This window comes from Phyllopteryx taeniolatus, chromosome 9, assembly GCF_024500385.1.
Source record: "Phyllopteryx taeniolatus isolate TA_2022b chromosome 9, UOR_Ptae_1.2, whole genome shotgun sequence".
NCBI classification, from domain to species: Eukaryota; Metazoa; Chordata; class Actinopteri; order Syngnathiformes; family Syngnathidae; genus Phyllopteryx; species Phyllopteryx taeniolatus.
The window spans coordinates 21,088,864-21,102,913 of NC_084510.1; the positions used below are offsets into that span (position 1 = coordinate 21,088,864).

General features: G+C 41.4%; 1 protein-coding gene across 2 annotated transcripts in view; it reads right to left on the reverse strand.

Annotated features, from left to right (window-relative positions):
* Nucleotides 1-516: 516 nt before the first annotated feature.
* syn2b (synapsin IIb) overlaps nt 517-14,050 on the reverse strand; it is a 65,840-nt gene continuing 52,306 nt past the window's right edge. The window contains exons 10-13 of one of the 2 annotated variants that reach the window (XM_061784858.1): nt 10,153-10,335; nt 9,993-10,059; nt 6,455-7,226; nt 517-4,498 (exon numbers count right to left, since the gene is read on the reverse strand). In XM_061784858.1, coding sequence (XP_061640842.1) covers nt 4,381-4,498; nt 6,455-7,226; nt 9,993-10,059; nt 10,153-10,335 — 1,140 coding nt within the window. In that variant the 3' untranslated portion in view covers nt 517-4,380. Of the gene's footprint in view, nt 4,538-6,454; nt 7,227-9,992; nt 10,060-10,152; nt 10,336-14,050 lie in introns of both variants that reach the window. The other variant, XM_061784856.1, reaches the window with a different exon arrangement.

Below are 14,050 nucleotides of genomic sequence, written 5' to 3' on the forward strand. Positions count from 1 at the left end.
TGTCACTCGGGCCAAATCTGAGCATCCCTTCTGATCAAAGTCAACAGAGGCTTGATTCTCAGATGCTTCTAAAAGATCATCCTGTGGTGTGGGCTGTATTAAGAGTGATTTTTTTATATATACATATATATATATATATACATATATATAATATATATATATATATGTATATATATATATATATATATATATATATGTATATATATATATATATATATATATATATATACATATATATATATATATATATATATATATATATATATATATATGTATATATATATATATATATATATATATATATATATGTATATATATATATATATATAAGGTACTAGTGTTACACTATCACATAGGTATCTGGAGTCCCATTAACCACTGGCTGATAGTCATTTGCTGTGGATAAAATAATGACAAAAGCTCACAGAAGACATTTCCACATGGGTAGATCGCCATCTGGTGCACAATTGGTCAGGTACAAGCCCACAGCAGCATCAAATTTGATTTCATCCAAGGGACGATGGAGCCACATCTTTATTAAGGTGAATCATCTGTACATAAATGACAGCGTCATCAGTCACCAGGTCATGCAAAGCGCTATTTTGCGTTACAAATATAAACAGTCACTACAAAAAAACAAAATTTGTTTCTAGATTGCCAAAAATATGGGGCCTCCAACAAAATAAATAAATAAATAAATCCATTTATTACAAAATAAATAAACTCCTGAGATGGCACATACAGATGGGTGACAAGTGGAAGTTAAAACCAACATGAAATCATCTCGATAAATTGACAGGCAACCATTAACAAATAATTACATTACGGCTAGGTTTAGATGTCTTATTATTTCCATGATTAAATACTGGACACACAAGACTCTGTTTTTCCTCTCTTTTTAAGCAGTTTTCTCCTTTTTGTGTCACCCGTCTGTACATATAGTACATCCATCCATACATACAATAAGGTTACTTGTTGGCAATATGACAAGGGATATACAGTAAATGACACATTGACATGCCTGTGCACACTAAACAGAAGAGGATACTTTCCGGGCTGCCTTTTAATTCAAAATCAAGTCCGCTCTTAATGGGCTAGCACCCTTTAGTCTGGTTGGTTCTAATTGGACTCAAGTTCATTTTCTACCGCGATAAAACGAGGTACGGTTCAAAACCAACACTTGGAGATTTCCATTTGCTTTCGTTGGCATTTTAACGCTGGTCGGTTCCTTTTTCTGTGTGGTTTTCACACCTGAGATAAAGTGAATTGAACCACACAAGAGTTCACTTGCAATGAGACCGGATGGATCTTCAAGTGGTTCTAATGTGTGTTCACACTTAACCAACCAAACCACACCAGCAGAGCAATCGCACCAGATTTAATTGTTCCTGAGAACTTAAGTGTTCACACGTGACACAAAGTGAACTGAACTGCACTAGAGTTCACTTGCAATGGGACCGAGACTACCTTTTCAAGCGGTTCCATTGATGCTTTTCACACTTTACCAAATGAATTGCGCCAACAGAGCAGTCGCATCAGAATTCATCTTAACCAAACTAAATGTGACTAGTATTCAACCTTGAGATTCAGTGACCCAAATGACATCGGAGTTGACTTGCAATGGGATCAAGACCACCTCTTCAAGCAATTACAATGATAGCGTTCACACTTGACTAAACAAAATGCAAGAGTGAAGCAATCGGACCAGTTAATTTGTTCACACATCAGATAAAGTGACCTGAACCGCACTAGAGTTCCTTTGCAATAAGGCCGTAACCACCTCTGCAAGCGTTTCCAAGGATGGTGTTCACCACACTAGCAGAGCAGGCGAACCACCGTTGATTCATTCCTGAGAACTGTCGTGTTTACACTTGAGATGAAGTGAACCGAACCGTAGTAGAGTTCACTTGCAATGGGACCAAGACCACCTTTTCATGTGGTTCCATTGATATATGTTCACACTTGACCAAATGAATAGCAGTAACAGAGCTATCGCACCAGAATTCACTTTAACCGAACCAAACCAAGATAAGGTTATCGAACAAGACCACCTCCGAAGCCATTTTGATCAGATTGTTCGGTGAGCACAAGAGTTACGAAGATAGTGTTCATGCAAACAAACTGCACTGGAAGAGAAATCGGACCAGATTTGATCTTAACCAAAACCAAACCTGTGGAGACAGCCAGAAGTGGTCTTGGTCGGTTTATCTGGTGGGCACCATGGTTCAGATGATAGCGATAACACAATTGAACCATATTCCAGTATGTCTTAACCTATCCAAACCTGAGTGTGACCACAACCTAACTCGCCACCGTTTACTTGTGGTGAGAAATATTTCATTCTTGGCAAAGTAATCTGATTCTGACAAACTCTGGTGTGGTTAAGCAGCTCAAATGTGAAAGTCAAAAATACGGACCAGCGCTAAAAAGACTAAGAACTTTAGTCAGAGACATTGGAATGGAAGACCAAGATGTTGTCCCGGACCAGTTGATTGGTCGTGACTGTGTGAATGAACCGCACCAATAGGGGAAAAGGAACCAGAATAACTGGGACCAAAGGATGCGAATGTGAAAGCCCCCCCTCTTCTTCTTTGTCATTTTCACTGTCAAAACTGGAGTCGGTCCCCATTTAAAGGAATGTCAAAGAGGAAGATGTCAAACATATACACAAGTGCCGCATGGACATTCATATTCATATTGATAATAGGGTGACACCATTCAACAGTCATGTCAAGGTGTTATTGCACTACTGTCTCAATGTCTTCTTATAAGCATAATCAACAATTTACAATACCGTAGGTAGCTCTACACAAGAGGTGAAAACAAGAAATCACCAATCACGGCAACAGACATGCGTCTTTTTCCTCTTTGAAATGCATTCAGTTAATACTTGATGTGGCCGACGCTTCCAGTTCCGATTCACCTTCGCCTAGAATGCCGTAAATGACTATGAGGATGGTCACATTCCTTTAACTAGATTAATCTGGATTAATTTGCGTTTTTTGAAAAGATAGCCTCATTAGTGCCACAGATGGTCATTAAACCTTACGTTATTAACGTAGCATTTTGGTTAACCACAGTGTTCCGTTTAACATATTATACAAGTACATTGTATGCCTTGAAGCAGACGAAGGAATAATTCAGATGAGTATGTCAAGGGCCACATAGCTTTAACCAGATTCTGCACTTATCTGTTTTCTTGGGGAGTTCGGAAAACAGAACAAAACCTTACCAAATACCTCTGTTAAGAGCAAAAATATATTTGAAAATGTAAAAATGTTTTGGAAAAAGTATCTATGAATTCTGTTCTACTCTGTGATTGGCCCGTCTGCATGTTGCAGTGTGTGGCTTAAAGGCGAAAGGTGAATTGGAAGCCCCGGTCTAGCCCATTCATGTGATTAACCGATGAATGAATTTCAAGTCGACTCAGGTCTGCACAGCTAACGAACAAAGCTGTGACTTGAAAACACGATAAGGCTACAACATCTAGAGAAAGAGGGAGACAGTAGGCAACGGAAGACAAAAGTCAACACTGATAGAGCTCCTGAGAGCAACTCCAAAGGTCATGGCGGAGCCTCTCGGAGGAGCCATACACACACACACACACACACACACACACACACACACCCACACACACACACATGCACACAAACACACGCACACACGCGGACACACACGCACACACACACAGAAAAAAATGCTAACTCTACACGTCGAGAGGAAGTCGGCAGATGCGACACCAAGGCTGGATTTACACAGGAGCACATACTTGACGTATTTTTTTTCTTCTTCAGTTTTTTAAAATTACACACGAGTTTCACTTGGGGGGGCCCAAAAATGGATTTACTGCGAAAATCACGAGGGAAACCATCAAATATATAATTATTAGTTAAAACGCGTATAAATCCAGCCACCTATGAACGAGTTATGTCACCGATAAAAGATACTGGCTTTATAGTTGTGTCTCTCTGAATGATATATGTGTACTGCATACATACTCTATGTACATTCTGTCTGTATTTATAAGTATACTTTCATATAGTTCTGTTTCTTTAATGTGCTTTGGGAAAATAAACATATTCTATTCTGTCATATACTATACTGTACTATGCTACTCTAGGGTATATCAGTGACATAACTCATCATTCCATCTATTCTGGCACAGCAACATGCACTTAACATCCGAGCCAGGGGGCGTCACTGTTCACTCACACAGACAAGTTGACGCGCAGGATGGACGAACAGAGGGAGTACAGTACACTTAAAATTGAAAACACATATACGTCTCAGACTGCGTCACATTGAAATGTCAATCAAGTCACCGTTGGCCAATGAGGAGTGGGAGAGGGGAGTAGGGAGCGGGCGGTTGGCAGAAGTTGTCTAGTCAGAGAAAAGGCTGGCGAAGGACTTCCGGATGTTGCGAATGGTCTCGGCCTTGGCCTCATCTTGGCCGTCACCTCCTCCGGAGCCGGACACACCGCGGAAGAAGGTTGAGTCGCTGAAGGCGTTGAAGGCATTGGTCAGTGACTGGGACTTACTGGGAAGTGAGGAGAGAGAACAGGGTGAGGAGGGCAGGGAGGATAGGATGCATGGACGGGAGACGGGAGATAGGAAAGTGGGATGAGGAAGGATGACACACATTGGGAAACATTTTAAACAGGGACACTTTGACGATAGTAACTTATTGAACCTCAATAGAACACATCATTAACCTCGCCCAAGACTTTATCAGTTATGTGTATTGGCAAGTTAGATTGTTTGATTGGTAACAAGAAATTTCCAATGCATTTGAGGAGGGGTATGGCAAAGTTCATGGAGGAAAAAATACAATTAAATGAGAAGTTACGGGGAACAAAATCAAAATGCTATGGACAAAAATTGTAATCATGTCTGACAAAGTCACACAGTTACAGTAATAAAGACGCAATGCTACAAGAAATAACATGTAATGTTATGACAATATAATTGTAATGCTACAAGAATAAAGTTGTAACACTACAAGAAAAAAGCTTTAACATTTTGTGAATAAAGTCAGACTGTCACAGTCCTGTGTGGGAAAAGTCGTAAGGTTACAGGAATAAAGTCTAATGCTATTAGGAAAAATATGTAAAGAGAATAAAGTCATTGGGTTATGGGAATAAAGTCACAATATTGCATAAAAAAAGTTGTAAAATTGCGGGACTAAAGGAATAATAACTTTGAAGTGTAAATTGGAACGCTTTGAGATTTCCATTTGCTTTCGTAGGCATTTTAACACTGGTCTGTTCCTTTTTTGAGAGTGGGCCTGCTGCGCCACTGTGGGAGTGTTTATACACTTCATTCACCGCCAATCAAATCGGCTCCTTTCATTCCCTTTAAATGTCACGCAGTGACAGTCTTGATGGAGACATCTTTGTATGGAAGAGGACGTTGCGTGATCACAGCGATCTGTGTCTGAGTGAAGCATTGGCATTGCACCTGGCCGGTGTGGCCACAGACAATGTGAGCGGGTATCCTTATTAAATACAGAATGAGCTGGTGATAACCAATGGTGACTTAAATATGTTCACAGGGCCTCAGTATCTGGCTCTCTGTGCGCCAATTAAATTCCCCAAACTCACGTTAGGCCAGTAGTCTACATTGTGCCAGTATGTAGAGGTGGTCTGAGCAGGCGTAAATTTAGACCAACTTTCTGCCACCAAATTTTCACTCCACCTGGGGAATCTCCAAGGACACACCTTCACTGCGCCAGAACGCCCAGTTTGGCACAGACCGGTCTGCCAAATTGGCAAACATGTGCAGCGAGCCTTGCGCTTGCACAAAAATCAGAATCTGCCAGCATTTGCACCTCACCACAGATGCACTGTCTAGGAAAATAGAGCCCTACATCTTTATTTTTGTAAAACTTTACCTTTTTTCATGTATTTATTTACAACTTGATTCTTGTTAGATTATGACTTTATTCACTTAAGATTATATTTAAAATAAATAAATAAAACAAGACTGTCTAAGGCGGAAGTCATCTGAGTGCTTTTGTTACCTCCACCAAGCTCAACAAGTGAGATGTTAATGACTGTTTGTCGTTTGGTTGGTTAATTAGGAGAATTAGGTAATAAAACTAAAAAACAATTTTTGCTAAAAAGCAAAAGGTTGTCGTAATAGAGTTGATGAAGAAGCCATTCAATTTTGTTGGCCCCTTGCATTGGGCACAAATGTGGAGCAGTGATTCACTAGATCCAGCATATGCAGCTATCGTGGACAAAAGCTTGCGGGGTGTGGCAGTGTGGCACCCAACTGGAATGCACATTGCTTCCACCTTTGTAGACTACTGGAGTGAACAGTACTGCCTAGTAGATTTAACAATGGTCTTGGTGGAGGTCTGCGCCCAATGGAGTGCCATGCTGGTTTTGTTCATGTGTCAGATTAAATTGATGTCTTAGCACGGTCAGTAGTGTGCTGTCTACAAGGCTCTTACTTGAGCAGAGGGTGTGTTTTTGGCTGGGACGCTTGCTGGTCATCCTGAGGCTCAGCAGGGTCAGCGGCAGTTTCGGGCTCAGGGTTCTGGGATGGAGAGGCGGGCTTGGCCTGAGGCTGAGCCTTGGCCGGAGACTGCACATTTGGCGGCGACTGGCTGGCTTTGGCTGGCGACTGGACCTGCGCCGTGCCGGGTGCGGCATCTAAGGCCTCAGTGGGCGCTGGGTTTTGGGGGGCGGACTGAGGTTTGGGTGAGGCTCTGGGAGGAGGCGGAGTTTGGGGCTTTGGCTGCAGCTGTGGCTTGGAGTTCCTGCGGACAGGAGGGATGGGCTTGGCCGGCGGGGTGGGTTTAGGTGGCAGATCCTTTGGCTTTCCCGGAGCTTGGGCCGGGGAGCCCGGGGGCTGGGGCTTGGGCTGCTCTGTGGTGGGAGCTGACACTGGAGGAGAGGCAGCACCCAAGGCTGCAGGTGAGCCTGGACCTGCCAACTTAGTGGGGGAAGATGGAGAAGCTTTGGTCGGGGCAACGCTGGAGGAAGCAGCATCCGGAGTGGGTTTTGTGACGGACGGAGCTCTTGTCATGGGGGGAGGCCTCTGCACTGGAGGCTTTGTGACCGAAGCAGATTTCTGGACCGGGCTTGGCTTCTGGGCCTGAGCTGGTTTCTGGGCTTGACCTAGAGAAGTTTTCTGGGCCTGGCCAGGCTTTGACGGAGGCTCGGAAGATCTCTTCAGTGTGTCTGATGATGGCTCCACACTCTGTGCTTTGACTAATGCACCTAAAATTTAGACAGAAATAGTTATTAGACAAGGTGTGTTGTAAAATGTTACATTTATGCATGTAACTTTTTAGACCAATTGTACTTGTCAGAGTAATTTTAATGCAACATACATTTTATTTTGAATATTTTTGTTAGGAAGTAAAGCTACTTTTACTCCATTATATTGAGCTACATTCCACTTACTACTTTACTTTTGATCCATTATTGCTTGTGCAAACTATTTTGTTTGTCAGAGAGACTTGTGTCACATGACTCTGTTTCAACAATTCAACATAGACATGAGCGTCATTTGACTCCATTTGACCAACCGAACAGAGCCAGGCAGTCATATGACCACACACAAAATGTTCTATTTTTGTAGGCTGCGCAACATATGCCGGAGCGCAAATGGTGGTATATCTTGATTAAGGCTCGCTGGCGAATGATGGGTGGGGATAGATACATAAGGTCTGTGGACATATTTAAGTTGCCGGGCGTAATCACCAGCTCATACTGTATTTAATCACGTTGACTCTAGCCACATTGGCCAAGAGCTACGACAATGCTCCAGTCACACACGGATCGCTGCGTCCTCTTCCGCGTGAAGAAACCCCTGCATGCGAGACTATTGCGCCGCTTTTAAAGACAATGAAAGAAGCCGCTTCGATTGGACAGGATCGCAGTCGGCTGAGGTGACGTCCGCACCAGTGCAGACATCCCACTTTTAAATGTGTCGGCGGTACGCTGGTCCACAAATGTACTAAAATCCGGTGTAGCCTTGGCGGCACGGTGGCCGACTGGTTAGAGCGTCAGCCTCACAGTTCTGAGGACCCGGGTTCAGTTTGCATGTTTGCATGTTCTCCCCGTGCCTGCGTGGGTTTTCTCCGGGCACTCTGGTTTCCTCCCACATCCCAAAAACATGCATTGATTGGAGACTCTAAATTGCCTGTAGGTGTGAGTGCAAATGGTTGTTTGTTTGTATGTGCCCTGCAATTGGCTGGCAACCAGTTGAGGGTGTACCCCGCCTCCTGCCCGATGACAGCTGGGATAGGCTCCAGCACGCCCGCGACCCTAGTGAGGAGAAGCGGCTCAGAAAATGGATGGATGAATGGATGGACGGTGTAGCCTGCACCTCGCAGAGTTTACCTGTATGTGAGGCATGGCAGAAACAATGAAGGAAATAACTATTTTAACATTTTATTTATTATTGTTTTAATTAAAGTGACATTGTTAGGCAATATCTGTTTTTGCAAATTCCCATTTTATATTTTTTGCCTTTTTGACATTCATGTGCTGATTAAAAAAGGATGAATTCAAGGTTAGTCAATAGTCACTCAGTACCTAAGGAGTTTTTTATTTTTACTGAATACTTAATCTTAAGTATTTATTTGGAGGGTTACTTTTACTTGAGTCATATTATTCTAAAGTAATAGTAGTATTACTTGAGTACAATAATTGTCTACTTTACCCACCACTCTTTATTCGATAATAGACCAACAGATCAGTCAGAATTTGTCCGGCATGCCAATAGTATCCTCTGGTATGGGATCATTTTCTCTAAAGATACGGCATCGATACACCAGCATTAATTAACAATACTTTTTTTACTTTTTTTTCCCACTTCCAAAAAAACCCCTCCAAAAAACTCAGCTATTCATCTGATTCCATTTTTTATGCTAAAATTAGGAGTTTTTATCATAGTGGGCCGGCACGGTTTATGACTGGTTAGCACGTCTGTCTCACAGTTCTGAGGACCCGGGTTCAAATCTGGCCCCGCCTGTGTGGAGTTTGCATGTTCTCCCCGTGCCTGCGTGGGTTTTCTCCGGGTACTCCGGTTTCCTCCCACATCCCAAAAAAAAACATGCATGAATTGGAGACTCTAAATTGCCCGTAGGCATGACTGTGAGTGCGAATGGTTGTTTGTTCCTATGTGCCCTGCGATTGGCTGGCAACCAGTTCAGGGTGTACCCCGCCTCCTGCCCGATGACAGCTGGGATAGGCTCCAGCACGCCCGCGACCCTAGTGAGGAGAAGCGGCTCAGAAAATGGATGGATGGATGGATAACCAAAGCGTTTAAACAGTACACACCAACAGAGGGCAGCACAGCATCATATCAGAAAGTGACTGTAACCAGCTTCACTTTTGATTTTGAAGACCCGTGGCCATCATAAAAAAAAGACATTTGATTAGATTTATTTTTTCCAGTCATGGATGTTTATGTCTCCGCAAATAAAATGTTGTTTCCGGGAAATGCAGGATATTTGTACTCGGATGATGTATGAAGATGAACAGAAAGCAATTATAGCATGACGATGCAGAAAGTGAACAAAGTGCTTTAACACAAAATAAATACAAGGTCACCTGGAATACAAAATCCGAACTGTGCTGAGCGGTTTATGCTTTGTTTTTTTTAATGACTTGTATTTGGACTGTGGGTTATCTGACAATTTTTTTTAACTGTTTGAACATAGGACAGCTATGATATACAGTAGATGTTTGTGTGTATGAATACTGTATTGCGAGAGATATCATGACAATATACGAGTAGTCAAATGAAAAGAACAAAAACTAAAACACCCACAATATTGCTATTTAATCCTGGTAAAAACTACTCGAAAGGCTTCAATATCGATATTTGTATCAACAGTATCGTGTTGAAAACAAAACCAGCAACACAATATCGATATTTTGTCCCATCTGAAATGAACACCGCAACGAAATGAAAAACAAACATGTAAAAATCAATAGTAATAATTAATTCACGCAGGGCAGTGTTCACAGAACCTTGAGGTTGAGGACGCTGGCCTGTGGTTCTGCTTGCATCTGGTGCTCCGTCTTTAACGCCGCCACCCTGGAAGAGAGAAACGGGAAGGGAGTGTAAGAGCCAATGGGAAAGGAAAAAAAAAGTCTTGGACTGAATCATCTGCAGTACCACATGATCTACCTGTGGGGGCGCTGCTGCAGCAGCGGTCGTCTGCTGGCCTTGAGGGGACCGGGCGGGCGAACGGGAAGCAGCTGACACCTTGGCAGCAAGGGTCTGGGTCATCTTAGCCAGCACCACCTCGGATATGAGCTGGCGATCCTCTGCCTGGTGATCGCCGACGAGCTGCATAGACGAGCCCATCACCTGAGAACACAATGGAATCGATCGCCAAACAAATCAATGTGTGCGTTCACGTGATGTTATGTGCTGCATTTGGGTAAAGTGCGGTAGTGCCCCACCTAATAGATGGCACTCCCTCTATATGTGCAGTGGAACCTCAACTTTAACGAGAGACCCATCATACAAGTTTTTCGAGATATGAGCTGTCGAACAGCTAATTTTTTGTCTAATATTTGAGTTACCATCACTAACTTAGTGAACTTAACAACAAGCATCACATAGTGAACAACTGCCTTTCCCAGTTGAAGTTGAATCTTAAAACAACAAGAATAACACGTGTACAGTATTTAACCAAATCATAACTTACAAAAGTCAGCTAGCTTAATGCTAATAGACGATGCAAAATGCCACACATGGGCTAACAAAACTAGCATTGATGTTGCTGTTGTTAGAACCCTTTAATCAACGGATATTTGAACACAAACAGTGCAGCGACACATGCAGACTGACAAAAGAACAGTACTCACAGGCATATATTCTTTATCCTCTGTGAAAAATGACCAATATTACTGCAGCTTACTGAGTCACTTATTTGTAAATCTCGTTATTTTTAAAATTAGTTATTTCTGATATTTTTCATAAAGTACTATATTGTATAGTGTTTTTTATTAAAATGTTACGATTTTTTTATTACTGGCATTTTCATTCACTTTAAAGGGGATTTGAGATACAAATGTTTTAAACTATGAGCATGGTCACGGGACAAATTAAACTCTTAAGTCAAGGCACCACTGTATTTTCCATTTAATACAGTGTAGTGATTCAATTGTAAAATTAATATCTCAAAATCTTAGCATTGTAGAGTAACAATCCTTATTGTGTGACTCTCTGTTTTTTTAATTTAATTTTAGCGCAGCAATACTTCAGCCTTGTAAACTCTGCCCAGCAACAGGTGCCAAAGCAAACATGTGACATGACCAGGAAAAAAATTATGATTTTTGGATCTGCAACTCCCTTTATTTTTTTATTTTTATTTTTTTGTAATAAAAAAGATGGCGGCACGGTTAGACTGGTTAGACCGTCTGCCTCACAGTTCTGAGGACCGTGGTTCGAATCCCGACCCTGCCTGTGTGGAGTTTGCATGTTCTCCCTGTGCCTGCGTGGGTTTTCTCCGGGCACTCTGGTTTCCTCCCACATCCCAAAAACATGCATGGGAGGTTGATTGAAGACTCTAAATTGTCCGTAGGTGTGAATGTGAGTGCAACTGGTTGTTTGTTTAAATGTGCCCTTCGATTGGCTGGAAACCAGTTCAGGGTGTACCCCACCTCCTGCCCGAAGATAGCTGGGGTAGGCTCCAGCACTCCCGCGATCCTTGTGAGGATAAGCGGCTCGGAAAATGGATGGATAGATGGATAGATAAAAAAGGTTTTATAATTCTAAGTGAGAAAAAAAATCTGCAAGATACTGTTTTATTTATTTTTAGTTTTTATACATTTTTCTTACCGTTACAATTTTAAATGTGACTTTCGGATTGTCACATCAGGGTTTTTGCATTAGCTAGGTATCATAGAGATGTTTTTTAAAAGTGTTTTAATGAATAAAAAGGATTTTTGTAACTGTTATGAGTTTAATTTTATAAGCTGTTTTTTTCTTTGTTTTTAAATGCTTTTAATCATGTAAAGCACCTAGTGTATGAATATAAATTAATTTGCTTTGCTTTGCTTTGCTAGATAAAATGTTTTTTAAATAAAAATGTATTTTCGTTACCATTATATGTTGAAATGACCCTTTTCTGTTTTTTTAGAACAAATAAAAACAATGACACCATAAGTTGAAATATCTTTGCATTTGATGGATAGCATTTCTTTTTAATAAATAAAAAATATTTTTTTCTCATGCTAGACAGTATTATTATTTTTTTTAATAAATCGTAACATTTACCATTATTGTGCTAATTTTTTTTTTAATAAATAAAAGTTTTTGTTTTTAGATGTTTTTCTATTATATTCTAACAAGGATAATTTTAAACTATATATTGATATGCTCATATCTTGAAATGCTATATTAACACTTTTTCACCCAAAGACAGCTGGGATAGACTCCTGCTCCCACAACCCTCAACAGGATAAGCGGTCTAAAGGATATATTGGATATTTACACTTTCTGGTAATACAATTATCATCAATAATACATGTTTAAAATAAATCTATATTGTTCCAATACCTTTTTGGCTCATGGCCATCACTGCCCTCCCTTTAAGGAGATGCCCGATAGGTACAAAAACAAACACGGTGATGAGAGAGGAAAGAATAAAAGAAAAGGTCAACCCTCCCCCTCGCCCTCCACACACATACCACACACTTATATAGGATGAATGTACTGTTTTCAAATATCACCATGGCAACCACGTAATGGCTGGAGATGAGGAGGTGACTCGTGCTCTGCAAAGTGCAAATGCAAAGCCATTGCGTGTAAGTGTGATTTCAGTTTCTTCTTCTTTTTCTGGTTTCTGCTATTTTTAATTTAGCTCCACAATTTCCACACCTCATTTATCCACATGACCTTTGACCCGCGACCTCTCACCTTGAGGTCTCGGTGGACCACGCCCATCTGATGGCAGTGAAGCACCCCCTCCAGGATCTGGAGAATTTGCTTTTACCTTCCTGCTGATTTCCTCAATGCTGCTGCCGGTTTACCAGTTAATGACTTTTAGCTCAATGCTGTGAGTGCCTGCAATTGTTGTCGGTGGTGCCTTCACTTGTGAACCTCAGTACAGTACATGTGCCAATCACCTACTGTACCTGCAGCCAAAGATGTGCAGCTTCAACCCCACCCGCCACCGATTGAATGTCGAGGATCCACTGGTCGCTTACTGCTATTTTATCGCTTGGAAAGCTAAAGAAGCTCTTATCAATGCCCGCATAATTAGTACAACCAGCTGCCACACTATAAAACATTGTGAAATAGCAAAATACGCAGCAATAAACCAAGCAACGACGTGTGTGTGTATGTTCCATTTGTTACGTAATAGCCGTAAATAGCCCATGATAGCTGAAGTCGGGAGACGCTAGTTTCAAACATGCATACAAAATCACCTCAAAATGGCAGTTATGGTTTGTAAATAGGTTCTAGAGGTATAAAAAAAATATTTAAATCTTTGCTCTCTGACCTTTAAACACACTGCCTGCGACCCTAATGATAAGCACTATGAAAATGGATAGATGGATGTCTCCGTGCGCCACGTACACACAGTGTCGTGTATGAACTGCTGCTTCCGTGAGTTAAAATGTTTTCATGTCTTTTATAGGCGCTTCTTTTTTTTCTACTTTGGGCTCTGCTTTCGCAAATAGAAACGGCAGCGCACATTTGCCGCTGAGAGGACGAGAGCCAACCCAGCTTCTCTCCCAAGCCAAGGCTCCGTCGTCATTCTTACGAAATCCGCACTTGAGGGCCGTCTCACTTGCGTGAGGGAAAAAAACTAACAAAAACCAGGTTTATTTCAGCAAGACAAAAATGCTTGTAAAGCGTTCCATAATTGTTCATCCTTGGGGTATTTTGTTTTTAATAAAGTGTTTCACAGAAATGTTATTAAGATACATGGGAGCTGTTTTTAATTGTGAAAATGATTTGTAATGTCTCCTTTAGTGCTTAATATTGAATTCAGACTGTGTATTGAGGTTGAATTCAATCAGTTTATTCCCAGACAGACAATCTATTGGTCCCAGTGGTGTAAATTAGG